Genomic DNA, 24471 nt, shown 5'->3' on the forward strand with positions numbered 1-24471 from the left:
TAGGCTCTAAGATCTCGCGAGACGAGAGCTCGGCGCCGCTCGCGCCCAACGGCCGCCGCGGGACGATTCGAACTCGGTGGCGGAGCGCACGGCGCGGGGCTCAGCGAGAGGGAGGGAGGGCTCTTGTGCGGGTAGGCGGGCGTGTTTGGGAACGCGACCCCTGGGTCTATGAAGATTTCTTCCTGTGGAAGCGTTAGGTAAGTGGCCTGTTGCCTCCCCGCGTCGGGCACGGCCAGGAGCTGCGGCTCCTGTGGAGCGGAGGCTGAGGGACGCGGAGTCCCGCCCAGAGGAACTGGGAATGGCAGATGGGTGACGTGCAGTGATGAAGCACTTAGCGCCAAAAAGTGGCTTGATTGCCCCTCGTCCTCGCTTGACAGGAGGAAAAGGGACCAGTGTTTTGTTTTTTGTGGGAGGAAATGCTTCTGTCTGGAATGGTGGCTGGATCAATAGGGTGCTTGTGCTGGTAATGCTATCCTTGTTTAAGGTGAAATTGTCAGCTGCAATGCTCTTCTAAGCTTTCAGGCCTTGTTTAATTAAAAAAAAAAAAAAAAAAAAAAAAAAAAGCACATTTGAGCAGTGTGGCCCAGTGCAGCTGTGAGTCTGTATGTTGAGTTGGGTAACTAATGCACTGGGGAGGGCATCTTTTATATGGAGGAGGCTGAGGGGAACCTTATCGCCCTCAGCAACTGCCTGAAAGGAGGTTGTGCTGAGCTGGAGACAGCATCTGCTCCCAGGTAACAGTAATAGGTCAACAGGTAATGGCCATAAGTTGTGCCAGAAGTGGGTCAGGTTGGGTGTTTGGAAAAAACTTCTCTAAAAGAGCACTTGGGCAGTGGCACAGGCTGCCCAGGTGCAATCACCATGCCTGCAGGTTTTTACAGAACCGTGGAGATGTGGCATTGAGGGATGTGGTCAGTGATATGGTGGGGGTGGATTGATGGTTGGACTGGATGATCTTAGTGGTATTTCCAACCTTAATGATTTTGTGATTCCATATAACTGTGTGCATAAAGAATGTATCACTGCAAGCATGAAATGGTAATGCTTTGAGATATGGTGCTTTTCTCTAACATTCCAATCTCTAGCATGCTCCATCCCTCGCGGTGTTCAACACCAGGTTGGATGGGGCCCTGGGCAGCCTGGTCTAGTATTAGATATGAAGGTTGGTGGCCCTGCCTGCATCAGGGGTTTGGAGCTTGATGATCCTTGGGGTCCTTTCCAACCCAAGCCATTCTATAATTTATATGCATGTAAAATATACTTTTATTGTTTATTTTTTGTTTATGTAGCAAGGAGAAACAAGACCACAATGAAACGTGAAGCATTTTTACAAGCTGTGTCTAAAAAGTCAATTGAGGACTTCTTGCGTTTTACTCAAATTTCTGTAAGTAAGCCATGATACGTGTGTGTATGAATAATAAAGTCTAAAGCCCATTGGTACATGGGATACATGGCATAGAAGTTGCTTCTCTGGCACCTGCAAGTGAATCGTAGCTGATAAAGGTGAGAGATCTGAAATGACTCGATGCTGTGGACAGGCTGATTTTCTAACATTTGGTTGTTGCATACACGTTTTTCCTTTTTAAAATAATGATCAAATACTGTAGTATTGCTACAAAGAAAAGACTCATTTGGTGCTAATGTTGATTATTTTATTTTATTTTTAAACTGTGTTAGCACATTGCTGGGTGGTGAACATGAGCAGAAGTACACTTCAGCAGCATTTGTTCATTTGATAGATTTGGTTGCCCACTTCTTCTTTTGTCCTTGAGTAATTGTACTTGGTAATTCTGTCACTGAGTGTTATGGAGATGTGATAGAGTGCAGTCTGTACATACAGTGTGGTAAAGAGCAGGAGGAAAAAAAGATCCAGTGAAATCTCACTCTTATATATGATACTGCATAATTATTTACAATGTGGTCTTTGCCACTAAACTTCAATCACAATGTACTGTTCCTCCTATCCTTCTCCTTCTCCTGCTTTAATTTTCTTTTTCCATTCTCTCCTTGCTTTGTTTCATTCAGTTCTAAAACTCTGGGGTTTTGCTGCTGTCTCTGTGATTTGCCTTGGGCTTTTCACTTTTCTTTGTTTTCAAAAGATTACATTTCTATATTATTGTGTTATTTATCATTGTCTTTATCAGGCACTGTTAAATTTTTCCACTAAATCCTGTTCTAATTCAAGAAAACACTTCTTAGAGAGGAGAATATGAATTACAGATACGACTATCATTCAGTGGCATCCTTCTCCTCATAGGTTTTGGAATAATTCTATCATATCATCCCAGAGAAAGATCAGAAAGCTCTAGTCTTATTACGAGCTCATTCTTTTGTTCAAAACACTACAATCTTAATATCCTGTCTTCTGGGTTTGTTTGAAGTAGAGAGCTGCAGAACTCCCTGTGCAGCCTTTGCTTTATTGTATTTGTTTCCAGCTGTAGAATAGAATAGAAATACTGCCATAAATATGTAACAGGATCTTTCTTCTCCTAGCCTTAGGGAACCTCCTAATCCTTACTGCATCTTCTTTCAGTATTTTACCCTTCAACTTTTTTTTCCCAAGTCTTTTTTAACGCATTCTCAAACTAAAAATATTTTTATTTCAAGATCGTGGAAATTTTCCCTTTTCCTACCTGAGGTAATTCTTCTGATCAAATGGTTCAGATCAGTCTCCTAGTACAATGGATACTCCTTATTAATCAAAGCAGATTCTTTAAGCATTTAAATGATTCAACTATCACAACACCAGTAGATTGCACCACCTTTCCTCTCAGAACTGTAGTTTCAGTTATACGTGACAACTTAGGAATGATTCTTTATACACAAGATTACAACTGAAAATGCATTTGAAGATGTTGCTAGAAGTTATAGGTATGATAGAGGAGGCTCTGTCTGAAGAGTCCAGTAGCTCAGCAGAAATGCCTCCTCTTCCCAGACTGGGTACATAAGGCTAAAGAAGAGTGATGAGGTGACCAATGCCATCATCTGCCATCATCAGTTTGTGTTTAACACAGTAAAGCTACGATCAGGGAATTTAATTCCATGCTTCTTAGATGAGGATGTGGAATTGTTTCCATTAGGAAAGTAGCATCCGGAACACAAGAAAAAATTTGATGTTGTAGGGACATCACTAGCAATGTTGTCACTGAGGTCTAAAGTCTTTTAAAAACCACCCTTGTTTAACAATAAAAGGTGTCAGGAATTTCTCATGCTATATTTAAAGAAATAAAACTTGTCGAAGGTGTTTTATCTATGCCTGTAAAGGCATGGAAAGTAATCCTTTATGTCAAGAAAAGTGTTAGTTTTGGGGGGGAAAAAAAAAAAAGAAAAACACGTCTTAACTCTGATGTGGAGTGGTGTGTTATCTTCTGACTGCAGAAAGATACATTTGATCCTTTCAATCTGAATGAATTACTTCAAGAATTGTCAAGAAAACAAAAAGAAGTACTATGGGAGAGACTGAGACACCTGTTGAAAGAGACCTTGATGGAGAAGCCTGTAGAAACGTGGCAAAGGGTAGAAGATGCTGAAAGTAATGATGGCATGGAAGTCGACAGTGCTCCAGAAATGGTAAAAAATCATGTAAAATAAATAATAGTTAATATTCACCTGGAAATAAAATGGAGTATTTTCATGGCAACTCTAAGCATGCAAGGCTTATCAAACAAGGTCAGGTCCAAACATCTCCTTACCATAATTATAACTGACCTCTTAACTATTATACTTAGGTTAAACAGGAGTTATGATTTCAGTATAGTATAACAGATTACTACAAAAGATTAGATCCACTGATAACTTAATTCTGAAAGATGGGACAGTTTAAAACTGTTCCCCCTTGTCCATCACTATTTGCCCATGTAAAAAGTCAGTCTCCTCAATATAAGCTTGCTTAAAGTACTGGAAGGGTGCAATGAAGTGTTCTTGGAGCCTTCTCCCTGGGCTAAATAACCTTGGCATGACTGTCTTCTGAGAATAAAATAAATTGCAGAATTATTTCCTTAACATCGCTCTCTTTCAGAAACAAACTGTAGCTGTGATCCATGGAGTGACAGCTGTAGTTATCGCTTCCATACCCGTAGTGGATGAAACTGTGAACTACAAAGCTCTTCTAGAATGTGCCTTTATATTAAATGGTGCGTACTTGTCTGTTTTAACTTACATCACAGAATGGCCAGGGTTGCAAGGGACCTCGAGGATCATGAATCTCCAACCCCCTGCCACATGCAGGGCCACCAACCTCCACATTTAATACTAGACCGGACTGCCCAGGGCCCCATCCAACTTGGCCTTGAACACCTCCAAGGACGGGGCATCCACAACCTCTCTGGGCAGCTGTTCCAGCACCTCACCACTCTCTTGGTAAAGAATTTCCCCCTGACATCCAACCTAAATCTTCCCTCCTTCAACTTCAAACCATTTCCCCTTGTGCTGCTGTTATCAACCCTTTCAAAGAGTTGAAACACATTCCACTGGTTTTTAGCAGATAGCAGTACTAAGTTTAATGTTTGACCTGAGAGATCTATGGAGAAAAAAAGACCACAGGGACAAAAGTTGGTACTGATGCAAGTTCTTTTAGAGAGAGAGTTGAGGGAGTACTCACTTGGACATGAGTTACACAGTCTGAAGTATGGAACTTCAAAAATTTTCGTTCCCCACACATGTTCATCCAAGGAGAGATGACTTGCCATAAAAAATACTATTAGTCACAGAAGAATAAAAACTGGAGATTCCATTGCTACTGATAGAAAAACTTGGCCAAAACAGTAGAATTAGCAAAGCTGCCTAAACATCCACAGTGAAAGTAAGTTTTTAAGACATATAAATATGGCAAGAGCTGACAGATATTGTGAGATACCTTTAGTGTAGTAACTGAGCGGTGTTTTACGTGAATAAAAACGTTGCAATACATACTTACTTTATTCCTGTTGTAGGTATTGTTCCTGCATTACCTGAATCTGAAAATGTCCTACAGAGTGCCATCCAGCGTGTGTGTGAAATGTGGTGGGAGAAAGGACTGGAAGGAAAGGAGCAGCTAGGGAAAACAGTATTTATTTTACTGTTAAGAAAAAGTCTGAGTAAAGCTGCAACGGTATGCTGAAGCTATATTGAGTTTTAAATTATTAGTGAATACTGCAAGAAGGAAACTCTCTCCCAAGTATACTTTCTTGTGTTAATTTTTTTCCTCTGTCCTAATGCTTCTCCATTAATGAACCCTGCTATATATGTTGGTTACAAATTGTGTTTTTGGTGTTGCTGCTATAAGGAGTGTATCAAAATGCTGCCTTCTCTGGAATTAACTTTAAAGACTTTTGGCAGTAGTTTCAGCAGAGAACAGTTTGCTTTACATACTTTGTTTTCTCCTCTGCTCGTTTGTAAAGCCCAGTGGCAAAGGTTTAAGTTGCTGTTAGCTCTATTAGTTAATTCAGGCTTTAAGGGCTACTCTCAGCAACTCATAGAGGATTCTTAAGTGGGAAATTTCATTTTCTGTTACTCTGTATCTAGAAATAATTTATTTTGCTTAATTATCTATTGTGAACTGAATGTTTTTTTTGTTTTCCAATGAAAGCTACTTAGAGCAGTGTGACAATCCTTTCATTAGCCCTATAAGTATTTCCCTCGTGTTCTATCCTTCTATTTTTCCCTGTTAACTGCTTTCATTGTTCAAATTCTGAGAAGTGGAGAAGTGGAATTATGCCATTTTAGTGTGTCTTGTGTAAAATGCAAACTTTCTGTACAGAAAGCATTTCTTCAGTTGTTGGAAGTCTGTATTTCCACTGTTAAAAATATTTTTGTAGTCTTTTCCCAATGAGAGGAGTGAAAATTGATTAATGTTCACAATTTTGCAATCTGGAAACCTTCCAATTGTAACAAAGTGCTTCAGTTTCATTGTCTACAATCCATTAAATGATTCTTCACATTAAAAGTATGCCTAGATCAATGTAATGTGGGCTTTTTTTCTGTCAGGGTGTAGACATCGTTAGTCTGTGGAAACTACATCAGACCTTACTTTGTTTTGATTATGATTCAGAGGACAGTAATGAAATCAAAGACCTGTTACTTCAGTGTTTCATGAGTGTAAAGCACATCAAAAAAGAAGAGGTAAGCGAGCTTTTGTCCTGCCCTGCTTTTCTGTGAGTGAGCTATGGTTATTTTTAATGGTGACGCATTAAACCTTTTGACTGATAGGTTCTAACAGATTGTCAGGGATGCTGGAGCTGTTCACAGGCTTTCCTTTCATTTTTTTCCTCTCCTCAGCATGAGTGCTCATACAGCAGTGCTGTGGGTTCATTCTAGGAGGTAGCTGATCTGTTTCCTAGTAAGATCGTGAGGCTGCTTTGAGTGGTTCATCGTATACAAGGATGAAGAGAATGGAAGGGTCAGAAACTGTGTTAACTTGATTTTAGATCAAACTAGACTGATACAGAATTGCACATTTATGCTGCAATACAAGATCCCTGTGGTTCAGTTTTTCTGCTTTCCCAGATTGTGCTATTCAACACAGCAATATTTCGCACAGGTTTATTTTAAGATTGTTACTGGAGTGTTCCTCTGAATTTATCTCTGTGTGATTTATGAAAATGTTCCAGTGGGGTTTCCAGTCACCTGGAGAGCCCTTAGAAGGTCTACTTGCTCATCTTTCCTTACTAACTCTATGTGTGTATATACATCTGGCAAATCACAATGTATTCATTATGTCTGCACCAATATGGTGGAGAGCAAGTTCACTTGTTACCAGGTTGCTGAGGATATTGACAGTGAGAATTGTTTTAGTGAGATTCATTGGCAGGAGATTAAATTCAAGGGATTTGCTATGTTCTCGTGATCAAGGTCGAGCAATTGAAACTGAAGGAAAAAGGAATTGTTGAACCAAACTGAATACAGATTTCTGTTGGGTGCCTTCCTCACTTCACAGGATAGAAAGCCACATTGTGCCTTCATCTGTCTTTTCTGCTAAGTGCAGTCTCACCTTTGCCTTGTTGAGGTAGGAGCTGTAGGTTGTGATTCCCTTGACCTTTAAGTTTTCAAGGATCTTGATGGGTGAGTGCATTGCTGGTATCAGACTACCAAAGGTGAAGATAAGTTACTCTTTTTACAATTTGATTTTATTATCCAGTGTTTTTCTTTTTTGGTAGTAGCATCTGTCATTGACAACTGGGTCTTTACTTATTTACTGCATCTCCTTATGAGTTTTTCTAATTTGTTATTGCTAGAAAAGTACAAAGGAACTTTGCAACAGGCTGTCTCACCACTATGCATCATCAGACTCTTCAGAGTCTCAAGAAGCTGGATACAGTCACTGTATGATGACACAGACCTAGGCTACTTGTGCAGTTACTGTACGAGATTCTAATTCCAAGGGCAGATCTTTTCAGTCCAAAAGAGTTTATTTTCTCTCTCCATAGCCTTTCAGTCTTTTCTCTTGCAAAAGTTTGGTTGCTCATTAGACTTTCCATCACCACTTCTAACTTGCTAAAGGAAAAAAAGTTTTCTTCTGCTTTCATGAATTAAAATAGCTCCAGGGTTCTTGCACTATTACCTACCATGAGACAGTATGAAGGGAATTGTCTGTGCTAATCAGATCATTTATCTTCCTCAGCATCCCAGCTGTTTTCTGTGGCTTTGTTCAAAAACGTAACTAAAGCTGGAGAACTGTCGTGCCATTTTATCTGCACCTTCACCATCTTCACAGCATCATTCCAGAATGAAAGTACCTTAGGCAGAACTCTGATAACCCTTGGTGTGAAAGCCTGGATTTGTACAGTCCCATATCTTTATAGAGTATTACCTAAAGTCATTTTAGAACAGATTGGACATTGGAAAAATAGGCAAATATGTAAATCACATGGCATTTGTTTCATGTTTTCTCTTTGATGTAGCAACTGTAACGCTTGAATTATGTTTAAAAATTAGGAATCTGTATTTACTGTTGAAGTAGCTCTTAAGCTGGGTGTTCTTCTGGGTTCTGTCTTCCCTTTTGTATTGTTTTGTTTACTTTTTTGTCTTTCCTCCTGTGGAGCAATGGAAGGCGATAACAGTGTCTCCTAGTAGGATAGGAGCGTGCTTATAAAGGTATTTGTTAATATTTAGTTTAGAAAGCAATACATAAGAAGATGGCTTGCCCTTTCCAAAGTCTGGTGACATCTTGAGCAGAGCACCATCTCTGAATAGCACTGCTGCTCCTTGGCTGCTTTAACAGAGGGTGAGGAAGGGTGGATCTAGGGTCACTCAGATGCATTGCTTGTGCCTCGGCTCTCTGCCTTAGCTGCCCCTTCTTACCTGGTGCTCAGTCACTGGTTCAGGCCATGACCTTGCAGTTTCCATACACCTCCCTTTTTCTTCTGCCAACAGGGAAGGAGGATTTTGAGCTTTTTCTTCAGCTGGAATGTCAACTTCATTAAAATGATACACGGAACTGTTAAGAACCAATTACAGTTTTTTCCAAGGTAAGCATAACAGTTACACTTCTTACTGATCATTTGAGGCCTGACTAAGGCTTTGTTTGTCTCAAGCTTAAATATCTATTATGTTGATAAAATATCTCAGCATCCAGAGAACATCAAATCTGTTGAGTCTAAGTACAATATTGTTTCAACAACTTTATTTAATTGTATAGATAGTTATGTATAAAGCATCAATTAGAGAAGTGCTTTTTTAGATCTATGTAAGGCAAATGATTTTCACTTAAACCATGGTGTGTTACTTGCGGTGTTCGTGTTGGAGAATTGCAAGTCTTTTTCTGCTTCTGTGAAGTATTATTTTTCTTGTGGACAACCTCTGATTTAATGTGGTAAGATTCTGCATAGACATTTTAATAACAAATAACTTGTTATTTATAAATACAAGTAACTTGTAGGGTCATAGCTTGAGAGCTTGATTGATGGATGAAGAATGTAGATTTATGTTTTTCCTTTGACTATTCAGGGAAGTGTTATATAGATTATTCTTCATATTAAAATCAGAGGCTTTCCAGTGCTTCCAGTTACAAGAGTATATGTATTTGTAAACTATTTAAGGCATTTGTTAGAGAGAAATTATAAAATAACTGTTATTCTTTTGAATTTCCAACTGGCAAGAGAGATTTTCTGTGTTAAGGTATTTGCTTCCTCTAAAAACAGCAGTGGTACACAGAATTATGACTAATCACTGTACTTAACAAAACTTTCATGTGATTATTCTTATGAGTTGTCATAGGATGCTTGATTGATAGTGTTTCCCGTGTGTTAATCCAGATCCTTGATGGAATACATTTCAGAAATTTACTTCAGAGCATGGAAGAAGGTGTCAGGAGAAGCTTTAGAGGTATTACTATGCTTGAAATTTTATTTGGATAGCTCTGAATCTTAAGATGGGGGGAGATTATATGAATATCCATCCTAGGAAGGATTCCTAAGCAATCCTTAAGGAATCCTTTCCCTAAGGAAAGGGCCTCTCCAACAGTGCCAAGGAGCAATTGCAAGCTAAGCTACTAACGTTTAGCTACTTTGATCAGCATGGTTGCTATTAAGCACTTTCAATTCTGCTGCTGAAATGTTTCTTTCCACAACTATATACGTACACGATGTTTTTTGTAAATACAGTAATTCCCTAAATTACTGAAGCATTTACTCAGTATTTGCAGGTCTGTATATTTGATAGCTTATTTATCAAGGTTTTGTGGATTTCTATGGAGGATGGTCAGAAGCATAATTACAGCATCACAGCAAAGTCCCCGCCAAATTTCAGATGCAGGCTCAGAATATTATAGTGAATAGGGTTCCCCAGTTCTCTGTGTTTTCATTTTAGAGCCTGAAACAGCCTCCCCAGGGCACTGGTCCAAGGTGCTGAAGAAGTGCTTGGACAACACTTAGATGTGGTTTAATTTGTAGGTAATCCTGTGTGTATTTAGGAGTTGAACTTGAGAGCTTTCTCTAAGCTATGTAACTCTAGCTCCTTCAGCCTGTCTTCGTAGCAGAGGTGCTCCAGCCCTCCTCTAGACCAGCTAAGCTCCACATCTTTCTTACACTCGTAGCCCCACAGCTGAACACAGTGCTGTATGTGGAGTCTTGCAAGGGCTGAGCAGAGTGAGGAATTGCCTCCCTCAGCCTGCTGGCCACGCTTCTTTTCGTGCAGCCCAGGATATGATTTGTTTTCTGAGCTGCAAGCTTGTGCTGCTGACTGATGCTTGATTTTTCATCAGTCGACACCCCCAAGTCCATCTCTGCTCTGCAGCTCTCACTCCACTCATCCCCTCAGCCTGTACTGTCATTTAGGATTGCCCCAACCCGGTTGCATAGCCTTGCACTTTGCCTTCTTGAACTTCATGAGATTTGCGTGGCACACCTCTGAAGCTCTGAGTTCCTCTGGATGCCATCTGTTCCTTTTATTGTATCATCTGCACCACACACCTTGGTGTCATCTGCAAGCTTGCTGAGGGTGGAGTCAGTTCCACCACCTGTAGATTCATGTGGAGATACTTTGGAATTCAAAACTTGACTCTCAGAAGTCAAGTTCTCATATCAATATGCTGATATCTTGAAAATCAGTTTATGCTGATAGAAGCATAGCATGGAAAACATTTAGCTAAGCAGAAGCTGAGTAATAAATAATATTTATTATTTCAGTTTTTGTTTTAGATAAAAATATTGCTGGATGGCCGTCTGTACTTATTTTTTTCTTGTGTGTTAACAGTAGCATGAATGTGTGCTTTTACTGTAGATACTTGAACACAATTGTATTCAGGATTTCATGCACCATGGAATTCATCTTCCCAGAAGTTCTTCTGTTTATTCTAAAGTTAGAGAGGTAAGTTTGTGTCATGACGTGAACCGGTGATATCAAACTGAACTGGTTTAGTATAAAGGGGGAATTTTCATTTCCTGCCAAAATACTGTGCTGAGTCTGGCTGGGATAGAACTAGTTTTGTTCATAGCAGCCCATATTGTGTTGGGTTTTGGTTTTGTAAACTAAAAAGTAAATGCAGACCCGTGTTTTAGATTTTGCTGAGCAGTACTTGCACGATGTTAAGGCTATCTTTGCCCCTACTCTGCCTTAATAGCAAGTAGGATGGGATGAGCAACAACTTGGGAATGGACACAGCTGACCCAAATTGATCAGAGGGATACTGCTTCCACTATAATGCCACCCTCAGTAATAAAAACTGTGGGAAGTGGGGTTTTGAGGAGGCTGGCTGAGCATTGGTCTGCTTGTGGAAAGTAGTGGGTGATTGCCTCTGAATAATTGCTTTTTTTATTCCTCTTTTCTTCAGTTATAAAACTGTTCTTATCTAGACCCACAAGTTTTCTTGCTTTTGCTCTCCCAGATTTTTCTGTCGTTCTACCAAAGAGGAGTGGGTGAGCAGCTGTGTGGTGCTTTGCTTGTGACTGAGTTCACTTTGTTATACATTTACTTTATATATTATTATTTATTATACCTATACATATTTATTATACATATAGATATATTTATTATACATATACTTTATATACATTTAAAAAATAAAATACACTCTGATATTCTGAAAGGCAAATTATTAGAATGAATGTTATAAGGAATTTTCATATAGTTTGGCATCACATTTCTCTTGTCTGTAAAAATCCCCTTATTTTCCTGCTCTTGAAAAGAGTGCCAGAAATAGCCTTTGCTGTCTGTTATCTATTCTTTTCTTTACTTAGGAATTTGACCTTTTCATAGTTGATCACAGTAAAAAAAGTCATAAGCTCCTTAAAGCAAATTTATGGTGGGTCTGAAATGAGGTTTGTCTGTCTTTGCTGTATATAAAACTTACATTGATATATATCTTTTTTTATACAGAGAGATGCTGTGTGTTGATTTTGTGTATGTATGTAGGGACAGTCCTTGATTTGGGTACAGATTCTAGTGGCCTATCTATGGCTTTTATTCCTGAGCAGAACATTCGAAGTTGAACAAGAAGCTTTTTAAGAGAAGACACTCATATCTGATGTAGCCTTTTTACTTCTTGTGCTTTCTCTCAAATTATGTAGAAGCCAGAGGGTATCCAGTGTACAATACACAGCTCAATGTACCAGTATGTTGTTCCCATCCATCAGATTTGGTTATCTCCTGGATCCACATATTTCAGCTAAATGGTCATTTTAAGGCAGAATCGCTTGTCTGAACATTCATGTACTGAAAATAGTTTTTCATTTTTTAACATACTTTTCATATTTTTCCATGAACATAAGTACAAATTTATACCAAAGCCTGTTTTAAGAATCTATGCTATCAGATACAAAGGTTTTACAAGGTTCAAGCTTAGAATTTTGATGGAGTAGGGTTTTGACAGATCTTCATGCATTTCATTTCATTAAGAAACAGAGAAGCTTATGATCTCAAAGAGGACCGTAATGTAAATAAATCCCTTTTGAATTGAGAAGGTGTGGAAGGATCTTAGAAGAAATTTGCTAACGATGGCTGGTTCTTCTTCAATATACAAGAATTTAACTAAAAATGATATGGATTGCAGGAGTTCCTGTGTCAAATAGAAGAGTAACTAAACAACAGTTACTCAGTTGAGCAGTGTTCGGGCTACTTTACTGAAAGAACAGTAGAGTTAAAAACAAAAAAAAACAACCAAAAAACAACAAGTACAACCTGCCTTATGAATGCTTCTGACATCCCCAACACCCCATCTTTCTTGAACGTGCACAGATGTGTACAAAACATGTTTTTTGTTGTTTGATTTGCCAGATGCTGAGTTATTTTCATAAACAAAGTAAAGTTCGTCAAGGAGTTGAAGAAATGCTCTGTCGGTTGTATAAACCCATCCTTTGGAGAGCACTAAAGGTAATTTTCCTTTTCAGAATGTAGCACTGTTTTTTTCCAGCTGATGAGTTTTGGGTCCCTCCCACATATTCCATTTATAATCATATACTTATAAGCATGAAATTTTATTTAACTATATTCATAATTTTCACATCACTTATGGTTCCATCACTAGAACAATGCTTTTTTTGTTGCTTCTGTTTATTTGGTTTAATTCTTGTTCTTTTTTTTTTTTTTTTTTTTTTTTTTTTTTTTTTTTTTACTTTTATAACTTCACCATGTGGAGTTAAACACTTTGAGCTGAGAAATGAGCACATGAGCACATATATCAAGTAGGTCATGGAGAACTTGCTTTAATTCAGCAACATAATCCAACTGTTGTGAACATATACTTTAGAAAAGTACAGGATTGTAAAAAGCTGAATGCAGCAATTATATGAATCATGTAATGATTCAATACAAGGAAAGGTAAAGGTACTCCATTCCAGATGATTCAGTAGCATATTTGTGATAGGTGAAAGGAAATATCTGACTGAAAATCAAAATTGGGCAGTTTATTTTTGGTTAGGCTGCTATCTTAATTTCATTAGTTCATTTTTCTTTTTTATATGGTACTGCTGAAGTATTTGCCATTTTTGAGAGGACTATTGCTGTGACTTGGGATCATCAATACTTTAAGATACAGAACATAAAAGGGAAGCTTACCATCACTTCTACTGATTTGGATTCCTCTCCCAAGCTTGAAATCTCAGTTTCATTTTAGATAACCAGTTTGCTATTTCAACCACTGTATGAAAGCCTAATTTAATATAGTGAGGAACAAATCTTGTTCTTGTTTGTATAAAAGAAGGGCAACCCATAAAAAGGCCCTTTTATCCCTCCTCCATGCAAAAAGGAAAACTACTTCAGCTGTAAGAATACAAGGTATTCTAGAACTGGTCATGTTGAAACTACTTGATTTTCTCTCTAAAATGGTTGTTTAGAATACATGGCTCTTTTGCTCTTTTTCTTCTTAAATTGATACTTGTGCAGATGTTAGATAGCACAAGTTCCTTTGTGGCTTTTACTTACATGTGTTTTATAAACCTTTGTGCTACATTTAGTTTTTATAATGTTATGCAATTTCATATCTTTATTATGAAAAAGTGTTGTGTGCAAGTGAGCAGAACAGTTGTGCCGTGATTGTATAACCAAAAAGTGGATCTATATATCTCAAGGTCTATCAGTCTGTCTTAGAACAGTTTTAACAGTTCCTCAAATTATTACAGGCATGAAGGTAAAGAAACATGAACTTCTTTTTTTGAATCAAATAACTGAAGGCTCCTCTTGGTGCCTGTGGGGTAAAATAAGGTAGTCCTAAGCTCTAAAGAATGTGTAGATGGGCTTTACTTACTCTCATGGTATCAAAAGGTAGAATTTTTCTTAATTTTGCTGGCTTGAAGAACGTGGTGGTGGTGGTGTTTTGTTTTTTTCTACCTGGAGATGAAATGCCCGTCCCTCGTCTCCCATGAGGATCAAGTCAGAAGGGAAATACAAAATAAATTACACATTAAGTAATTGTAGTTCATTTGTTTTGTGATTTTCTATTTTTATTTACCCTTAGTTTCTTTCATTCTAAATGTTACATGATTATACAGTTTCTTTTCCCTGCCTTTGATCTGAGCATCTCATGGCAAAAGAAGAAAATTGCATGAATGTAGTCAGAAGGTCCCCTGCACTGTCTCTTAATCTTGCTCTTAACTAAGCCTACATTGTTTGTTTCACATTAGACTCTTTATATATGTTTTTTATACATTTTCTTAATTGGAACCAAAATCTGAACAAAATTATCCTTCTCCCTCAAAGAGAAGTGAGCACAAATATCAAGGACTGATATCTTTAACAAATAAAATATTTCCAGCTGGTTGTATTTCAGGTTATTTCAGGTTTCTTCTGACGAACCTTGAATCTCATCTTTTCTTCATTTCATTGACTGCTCTGTATTTTCTATCCTTTATGAGCCTACAGGGGCCAATCATTTCTCATTGATTGCCTAAATATATACTTTATTCATTTTTCCTTACGTTTAGAGCTCTACAGCCAGCAAAATATATTGAGTAGCACCTGAAAATGGTTACAAATGATAAAATGTCAGAGTTAGAAGGTTTATCTTAGGCTTCTGATTAGCTGGTAGAAGCTCAGAACATGATCCTATTACATGCATAGATGTAGAATTGAATATGTTCACGTTGGATGTTATGCTCTAGGCTTGATGGTACTTAGTTTCTAAAAACTGTTTTCTTGAGGAAATAAGCTTCAGCTTTTCCATTGAATTGCCTGTCTGTATAAACTTAACGATAAAAGCTTTGCTTGAGTTCGAGGTTCTTGTATTCTGTAGAGGAGATTTAAGGATTCATGCCCAAGTTTACGTGTCAGGTGGCCAAGAGAAATCCCAACTGTTTTTAACTTATTTAGCATTGCAGAAAGAATGGCTCAGACTATGACTCTTTAGGATCATTAATATTTTGAGAGCTTATTGTTCTGATAGCTCAGGTGTTACAGAGGGGCAGAAATGTAAGGTGAAAAAAATCACGTTACTATAACTTCTTCCATATATTTAAGAACTTCTCTCCCATTTACCTAATTACAAATAACAGAAGTCTTTGGAGACTTTTTGTTTTGTTTTGTAGGATATGCCTTTAAGTCTATACTTACTGAAATAACAATTTTTCCTTCGTTGTAACAGGCAAGAAACTCAGAAGTTCGATCGAATGCAGCATTTTTGTTTATTGATGCTTTTCCTATTCGTGATCCTAGTTTTAACACAGAAGAAATGGATGCTGAAATTCAGAAACAGTTTGAAGAACTTTTTGTAAGTTTTGATGTAATTAGTATGTTGAATGCTAACTAAAAATAAGCTGTTGGTATAGTTAAAGTGAATGGAATTTCAGGATAGTATGTATGACTGAGATGCAGAAAATGCAAAAATAGACTAATATTTTAATTTTCTGTGCCACATTGGCAACAGACAATGCTACATCGTTTGTTTTTTTAATCTGAAAAGGAAAAAATTGGTTATCTATTTTACTGAGCTGTGAGTGAAAGATGCTTTTGAAAGCTCTATCGGGTGTTTCCAGCACATGGGCTGCATGTGGCCCAGCACAGCTCACAGTGCAGCCTGCTTCCTGGCTGCAGTCCTTCCCCACTAAGTGGCCAGGTGTGCACTCACCACTCACAACAACCGCACATCGTGTGTGACCGGAACTGTCTGGCTGAATGCAGGGTATGGGGAGGGCACAGTGCTTATCAATTTATGGCAAGTAATTGTATGCTTTTTGAGCTGCTGATTGAACAGAGTCCTGTGAACAGCAAAAAAAATGCAGCTGTGTCTTCTGTTTTGATACAGGAATTTGAGAACAGTTTCAAGATTGCCAAAAAAGAAAAAAATCAATTTATGTTTGCTAATCCATCTGCAGTTGACATATGTTATCTGCAGATTTTCAAATGGAACAAATAGTGTTGCAATCAGATATTCAACTCAAATGTTTGATCATGTCCTTTTGCTAGACTTCTGTAAGACCTCTCTTAACAGAGAAACATATCCCTCGTTTCACAGTCACTCCTTATTAATGTCATTGCTTTTGGCAGTGGTTTGTGAGCAGCTTTGGACAAAGAAGAGGTACAGGAAGGGCAACAATTCGTAAAAGAGCTCTGAGCACCTTGAAAGCTTACTAAGAATCGCAACCTCTGCTGTTGATCCAGACTGATGCATTAGTTTCACAAAAACAATGTCACATGTCCCACTTGTTCTGTATTGTTGTTGCTCAATAGTATATATTTTACAAGGACAGCTCTGAAAGTAATGCCTCTTACTTTTTTATGCTGGCCCACGACATCAGAGGTAGATGTTGGTGGTATGGCAGTATAAGTAGAAACTTCTCATCAATATTACATTACATTTTGTTGCTGTGTGACAGATGGGCAATCTGACAAAATGGTGTCTGACATGGAAGTGTGTATGAAACAAAGAGGTGGAACTGAATTCCTGCATGCAAAAGAAAAAAAAATTGTGCCCATCGACATTCATTGATGTTTCCTGAACATTTATGGAGCCAAACAGTAGATGTGAGCACAGTGGTGTATTTCAGCAGTGGTGACAGCACCAGTGGGTCTCTCTTCTACTGGTGTGGGTATTGACAAAACATGGCATGCAGCCTCCTGTTCATCACTGGCAAAAATGCACAGCTAATGGTGGCTGCTATACTAAAAGTATTGTTTTGTTGCTGAGAATTAGCTCTATCAAGCAGAGTTACTGTGTTCATTGTATCTGTTGTAGTTTCCGTGGAAATAAATAAGAGGCATTACTTTTGGAGAGCCCTATGTATCTGCAGCCCAAATCAATATCCTGTTCACTCAGTGCAGCCCAGCCCAGGCAAGCCAGAAGGTTGGACGCCCATGGGCTGCATGGATGGGTAATGATCTTATCACAGAATCACAGAATGGCCAGGGTTGGAAGGGACCTCAAGGATCATGCATCTCCAATCCCCTGCCACATGCAGGGCCACCAACTTCCACATTTAATACTAGACCAGGCCGCCCAGGGCCCCATCCAACCTGGCCTTGAACACCTCCAGGGACGGGGCATCCACAGCTCTCTGGGCAGCTGTTCCAGCACCTCACCACTCTCTCTGTAAAGAGTTTACCCCTGACATTCAACCTAAATCTCCCCTCCCTCAACTTCAAACCATTTCCCCTTGTCCTGCAGTTATCAACCCTTTCAAAGAGTTGATTCCCCTCCTCTTTGTAAGCTCCCTTTAGGTACTGAAAGGCTGCAATGAGGTCACCCTGCAGCCTTCTTTTCTCCAGGCTGAACAAGCCCAGCTCCCTCAGCCTGTCTTCGTAGGGGAGCTGCTCCAGCCCCCTGATCATCTTTGTGGCCCTCTTCTGGACCCTCTCCAACAGCTCCCTGTCTTTTTTTGTACTGCGGGCTCCACACTTGGATACAGTACTCCAGATGGGGCCTCACAAGAGCAGAGTAGAGGGGGACAATCACCTCCCTGTCCCTGCTGGCCACCCCTCTTATCTTATCCTTATTTGGGACTGGTGAAGAGAGCTTTACATTTAATTAGTAAGCATTCGCCTCAAGCTTAGTACTGTATTCCTAAATAGTTCTAAAGTGAAGTACAATTGTAAGAATCTGGAAAAAAAATTTAATTAGTCTAGATAGATGAGATTGGATGTATATTCTTTACTAAAATTTTTTTTTTTTTGGATATCATCAGTGTCGTCTTTATGAACATAAACATCAGGTAACTGAATGTCAAGTTTTTATATTAACATATATGAGCAGTATCCAATGCTAACTCATGTACATAGAAGTCTGAATATTAATTGAGTCACAGGTGCAAAACTTAATGTAAGTTATCTTAAAAACAATTCAAAACTATTTCAAAGGTCATATTAAAAAAAGTAATCGGACAATATTGTCTTAACTTTGTTCCTGATTTAAATTTTCTTGTTTACTTCATAATAAAATGCCTTGAGAGAACATCAGTACTGTTGTTCTCTCATAGCATAACAATTTGCATTATGATTATGGAATTCTATTTGTGGACTGCAAGTTATTGTCAAACAGCAGTGGATCAGCAATAATGCTTCTGTTCACATTGTTCTTCTGTTCTAGAGCCTCTTGGAAGATCCTCATCCAGTTGTCCGCTCTACAGGGATACTTGGAGTTAGTCAGATAACATCCAAATACTGGGAGATGATTCCTCCAACAGTTATTACTGACCTTTTAAAAAAGCTGATTGAAGAGCTGGCGTGTGATGTAACATCTGCTGACGTTCGATGCTCGGTTTTTAAAGTAAGTCTTTCCTCTGAATGTAAAATTGTGATTGTCATTTCTACATTTTTACACGAAGCTTTGGTTTCCAGGCCACTTAAAGTCAAGGACAGTAATTGTTCTGCAGAATGACTTACTCAGTGAGTTCCTGGTACATGCAAATTCTGCACACCTTTTAGAAAATTCATACAGCTGGAAAGAAAAAACGTCTTCCAAAGTAGTGACTGTTTGGCTTTGTTGAATCTCATTCACTTTGCATTTCTAGTCTGATAGACTTTCTGCATTGTTTGGACCTGATAATTCAGCAATTTTAGCTAATAGAAGTTATGCTCAGTATGCAGGCGAGTTCTGGTATATTTCCATATCACTGGTTTTAATCCATCCCTAGAGAATCTCCTTATGCTGTGTTTCCACTTAAAATGTATTGATTCACTTTTAATTTGAAGTTATCTTTATGTTAATTCTCCCTTGCTCCACTATAGCAGTATGGAAATCTATACTGAATAAGCAGGAAGAGCTGAGTTAAATGTATCTTGGCAAAAAAAAAAAGGAGACTAGTTTTTAATCCAAAATTAGTAGAGTTTGGGGAGCTGGTATCGCTACCACAAAAGGTACTTTATACTGTGCCCTCAGATAGAAGGCAGAACTGTGACCTCAGCATATATCTGAATCTTATTCATCTGAAATGAGTCTGCTGAATGCAGGGCACTAGAAATTTGAAGCAACTTTTAGTAAAGAATGTTAAAGGAAAAGCATGCAGACTTAGTGTCAGCCCCTACTGAAGTTCACCTTAGAAGTGTCATAGTCCAGTTCAACAGTTTTTAGCTACGTCTTTTTTGCAAATCACCTCTAAATATTTTTAATTACTCTACTTGTTTTTTTCTCGCAGTGTCTACCGATAACTTTGGACAACAAATTAAGTCATCCATTGCTGGAGCAGCTCCTGCCAACAGTTAAACACAGCCTTCATGACAATTCAGAGAAAGTGCGAGTGGCTTTTGTAGATATGCTGCTGAAAATAAAGGCTACGAAGGCAGCAAAGGTAGGTTAAGTGGCGCTTAGAGTAGATAGATAGCAGGCAGGAGATAAAAATTAAGGCATTGTTTTCAAAAACAAATGTACCTTTGAGACTACTGCAGTCAGACTTAAAGGAAAAAAAACAACACATGTTTAATGTTTTACTTGTGACTGGTTTTGAACCTGTGGTCTTTCCATAGCTGTTCAGCACAGCTGAGGTAACCGTAGGGAATAATACTTTGTATGGAAGTTGCTGTGGCAGAGATTTTATAGGCATGGTGGATACGATGGAAAGCTTGTTTTTAATTAAGCCAACTACACTCTTGTTCTGCTCTAGCTCACTTTTTTTTTTTTAATTTTCAACTGCTTTGGGATTATTACTGCATGCAGGAGGTCCAGCAGTTTCTCTGTACATACTGCTTTGGGGTATTTTTGCTCACTGGTTGTTGGGATCACCAAGTACTCAACACATCTTTTTCTCAGCATGTTTCTGTCTTCCTTGCCCTCTGGTGGCCATGCCAGTGCAGAACTGTCAGACAAACAGCTCCTCAGGACTGTCACCTTCAGAAAAGCTTAACATCTTTATTGAACTGCTTTTTTACTCTTGTTTACCTATTTTTATAATTTTTTACTTGCTTTCTGTGGGCACGTGCTTCAGCATTTTATTTCTTTTCATAGTGATTTTAAACAAACTTTATTTTCTGCTGTGGATTCTTACTTAGAGTGATACTGGCCAGCCTTAGGCGTTATGACTCCTTTAACTTCTTTCTCCACTCTCTGCTCTTAACGGTTTACTAATTTAAATTTTATATTTTATTTCAATGATGGTTTTGTCTTTTGCTGAGCCTACTTACCATGACATGCTTATCTTGTGACTTTGCATAGTGAATTTGCATAGAACATGCACAGTTCTCTGTTGTTTATGAGAGAATTAAACTTGGAATAAATAATTTGTTGGTCAGATTTTAAGGCTTCAGTGCTGAAGGATCTCATCCATCCCTAATGAGAGAATTAGCTACTTGCCAAATGCCTTCCACCTTTGATCACAGCAACTCAAGGATGTTATATTGAGACATGATTAGCCCTAGCACTTTCCAACTTCATATACACTCAGAATGCAAGATAAATAGGAAGCCACTTCAGAATTGAGGGCTTCCAACTGTTTGTATACAATTTCAGGTTTAGGATAAGAATTTTAATTGTCATAGAATCACAGAATCATAGAATGGCCATAATGATCATCTAGTTACATTTAGCACTGCAGATATGTTGAGCTGGAGTTCTCCTAACCAGAATGTTAGTGGTCTCTCATAGATACCAGGTGAGTTAGAAGCACATCAGGACAGTAAAGTAGCATTGTGACAGGAATATGGGACTTCAAGTGCACGCTGGTATTTCTGGAAAATGTAAAACGCACCTGCTTTTCTGTAAATGCTCTTGGTATTTATTGAGGCTTGATGTGTGGAGAACTGCAAACGTGCTCCATTTATTTATTTTAATTCCATTGATATCTTTACTCACTTTTTCAAGTTCTGGAAGATCTGTCCCATGGAGCACCTCCTGGCTCGCCTCGAGGTTGATTCGCGGCCCGTGTCGCGGCGCATTGTCAATCTCTTATTCAACTCCTTCCTGCCTGTGAACCAGCCTGAGGATGTGTGGTGTGAGCGCTGTGTTACTTTGATCCAGATGAATTCAGCAGCAGCTAGAAAGTTCTATCAATATGCTTATGAGTATACTGCTCCCACCAATATAGGTAAAGCACAAAACATTTTGAGTCTTCTATAGAAAATGGAACTAAGCAAGATGAGCTCCGCATTAGGGAACGCAACGGTTAGATTGCTGCCTGTTACAAATAGTTGGAATGCACATTAGAGGAGATGTGTTACTGGGTATAGTTCATGAAAGTAATAGCTATGCCAGACAGATGTAGGAACTGTAGAAGCTTCCTCTGATTCTGCTTTGATTTTTTTTTTCTTTGAATAGACGTTTTTAACAATGAAGTTACAGAATCTGATGATAATGTTGGCTGTTTCTTCTTCATTTTTGAGTATATAAAACATTTGTCCATTTTTCCACTTTTGTTTACCAGGAAATTTGGTATGTTTTTTTCTAGCTATTTCTGCTTCTGTTGCCTGCTCTTCAGAATGGCTATCTAACATTATACTAAGAAGCATTTACTAATGACGTTCTTAAGAAATAGTACACGTCTGATTTATTCTTATCATATTTAAATGTAGCTAAATTGATGCTAACTATTCGACGCTGCTTGAATGCCTGCATCCAGAAAGCAGTGAAAGAGAGTTTTGATGATGATGATGGTGAAGATGAAGGTGAAAAGGAGAACCTAAGTGTAAGATATACCATTTTATGATAAGTTCTGGTAATGTTTGTCTGTGGTGCTGGATTTCAGATATAGGCAGTTAATGGTGTGAGAGAAATCTGAAGGAAGGCGTTCAGACATCTGTGGAGTTGGAAGGCGAAAACCACTACTGTGGTATTTTCATGGCCTGAAATACTAGAAATTTTATGCAGTACACAGAATAAGCTAGAAGGCATGTGGAGCATACTTAGAATGAATATTTCTCTCATTTCACTCTTTATTACGTTTGTTTGATTTTGTTTGAAATGTTTAAAAAACGTAATGTAGCGGGATGACTCAAGTTATGTGTAGCTTCATGTGAATGAATCGTGGAGCTGATGCTTTACAATAAGCACAACACCTCTGAGACACGAATGTAAGAATTTTCAGTGTTTTGAAACTTTATTTGAACGTAAATTCGTTTATTAGAACATAGCAGGTAATATCATCTGTGTTTGTATTTCAGGTGTTGAATGATGTGCTGTCAATAAACGACATGGCCAGCATGGCGAGTTTATTGGAGATTACAGTGATTCTCTGGAGAAGTATTCACAAAGCGTTGGATCACAATGAAGATGCCAAAGATTACACCATCAGAAAATTTGCTTCTGTACTTCCTGAGTATTTAAAAGTATTTAAGGTAAATAAAGCCTGGATTTAAACTTAGATTTTCCTGTCACTGCTCTAGTGTTTCCCTCTGATGTTGTTGTCTGTTGTGTGTCATCTATTTTCATGGTATTAAGTATGTTTTGTTGCTGTAAACAATAGCAAGTTCCTAGAAATTGCATCAGTGAGAAAAGCCATCCTCTAGTTCCAGATCTGATGAATTAATTGTTAACACAGATACTTATGCACTAAGTTGTTCTGCTTGTACTGCTTTTTGTAGGACTATTCTGTTCTTGAAGTTTTTTAATCTTCTGGAAATCAATCACTGCAAAATACTCTTTTTGTAGATGAGAGTCCACATGTTTTTGTACTTCCTTCCTCCAGACCCTTTCACCACCATCACTTATTATTATGATCCAGTTTCTCTTCAGCTGCTGGAACAGCTGAAACAGCTGAGGCTCATTTGTTGCTTTCTTGTGATTGTCTTCTGATAATTGGATTCTACTCTCTAACAGTCTTTTGATTCTGGCTATTTAACAACATTCAAACCAGCTTAGATAATCAGAGAGTGAAAAACTGTTCATTTCTACATAATATTCTGCAGTACGGATCTACCAAATATTCTTTCTACCCTGAAAACATTTGGATTTGTCAACGACGTTCCAAACCTTTTTTTTGGTAGAGGGTGTAATGTCCCTCCTCTGAAGTTCTGGTCACCAGGCAAGACATCCAGCCTTAGCTAGCCTAGCTCTTGAGTGATATTCTTACAGTGAGTGAGCAGCTTGCATCTAAAACAATCTGTCATCAGGAGCTAATTTTCTAGGAGACTACAGGTTAAGGCAAGGTATCTCTTTCCTGAAAATCAGCATGCTTTTTTTTTTGTAAATGTTATTTTAAAAATCATCTTTAAAAGATTTCAGCTCTTCAGATGTCTAAATGAATAATCATTTTGTTTGATAGTACTCACAAAGCAGGGACAACAGATACATTATTTCTAAGCAGTTTGTCACACGGGTCAGTTTCTGTGCCTCATATTTTGATGTTGTAACAACTTCTGGTGCATTTCTGTTACATTTCTTAGTTGCGGATTGTAAGCCATGTGATTTTTTTCTACTTCCATTTCTAGTGAAAAGAAAGAAATGCTTAAATTGCTATAATTTAATCATACTTTAAGTTATCTCTTAAATTTTGCATGGTGTCTGTATGTGTACATCATTGCAGTGTACTTTTTTTTTATAGGATGACCGTTGCACAACTCCATTGGTTATTCTGGCATCCTTTATGCCCCCTGCTGCTATTCCTACTTTCAGGTACTATTTTTAGATCCAAAAATGTGAGTGACACTCATTGGCTGTTAATTTTTTCCCAAGCTGACATTTTAAGTGCCCATTTTGATAAATTGGATAATTTGGGTAAACTTGGATAAAATAATCTGCTAAATAAATGTACTGAGTTAATAGAATCTGTGTGGTGTAAACATATCTTTGAGCCACCTGTGTGTCTCTCTTGGTTGATTTTCTTTGAGTAATTTCTACAGTAATGAATGTGAAGTTAACACATCTTTTTCCTTCATTTTTTTCTTTTTAATCTAAGCTGTGGTGTGATCTCCAAACTCAGAAACATTGACAGTGGAGCTGACCAAAGCAAATACTCTACCCTGATAGACTGTATGTGTCGCTGGGGTCAAGTGGGTCATGTGTTGGAACTGGCCTGTGACTGGCTGTCAGACATGCTAACCCCAAGAAAGGTATGCAGACGTCAAGGAATTTATGCACTGTTCCTTTGTTGTTGGTTGGTTTGTTTGTTTTTTCTTTAATGAGCAGCTTCTTTCATGCTGTATTTTCCTTCTTTGGAACTAATTGTAAAAATGGTAAAATACTACCTGTACCTTTCTAATGTTGTGCTT

The 24471-nt window shown here is 38.2% G+C and overlaps 1 protein-coding gene across 1 annotated transcript in view; it reads left to right on the forward strand.

Annotated features, from left to right (window-relative positions):
- Nucleotides 1–1309: 1309 nt before the first annotated feature.
- Nucleotides 1310–24471, forward strand: part of NCAPG2 (non-SMC condensin II complex subunit G2) — a gene marked incomplete at both ends in the record, with an annotated part of 33029 nt that continues 9867 nt past the window's right edge. The window contains 17 exons of the mRNA XM_079538531.1: nt 1310–1384; nt 3379–3570; nt 4019–4133; nt 4932–5089; nt 5965–6099; nt 8350–8444; nt 9231–9300; nt 10696–10782; nt 12688–12783; nt 15488–15613; nt 18425–18604; nt 19473–19625; nt 21131–21353; nt 21838–21950; nt 22426–22599; nt 23805–23875; nt 24159–24312. Of these exons, the coding sequence (XP_079394657.1) occupies nt 1310–1384; nt 3379–3570; nt 4019–4133; nt 4932–5089; nt 5965–6099; nt 8350–8444; nt 9231–9300; nt 10696–10782; nt 12688–12783; nt 15488–15613; nt 18425–18604; nt 19473–19625; nt 21131–21353; nt 21838–21950; nt 22426–22599; nt 23805–23875; nt 24159–24312 (2217 nt within the window). The remainder of the gene's footprint in view (nt 1385–3378; nt 3571–4018; nt 4134–4931; nt 5090–5964; nt 6100–8349; nt 8445–9230; nt 9301–10695; nt 10783–12687; nt 12784–15487; nt 15614–18424; nt 18605–19472; nt 19626–21130; nt 21354–21837; nt 21951–22425; nt 22600–23804; nt 23876–24158; nt 24313–24471) is intronic.

This window comes from Tetrao urogallus, assembly GCF_951394365.1.
Source record: "Tetrao urogallus genome assembly, chromosome: 7".
In the NCBI taxonomy this organism is placed as follows: Eukaryota; Metazoa; Chordata; class Aves; order Galliformes; family Phasianidae; genus Tetrao; species Tetrao urogallus.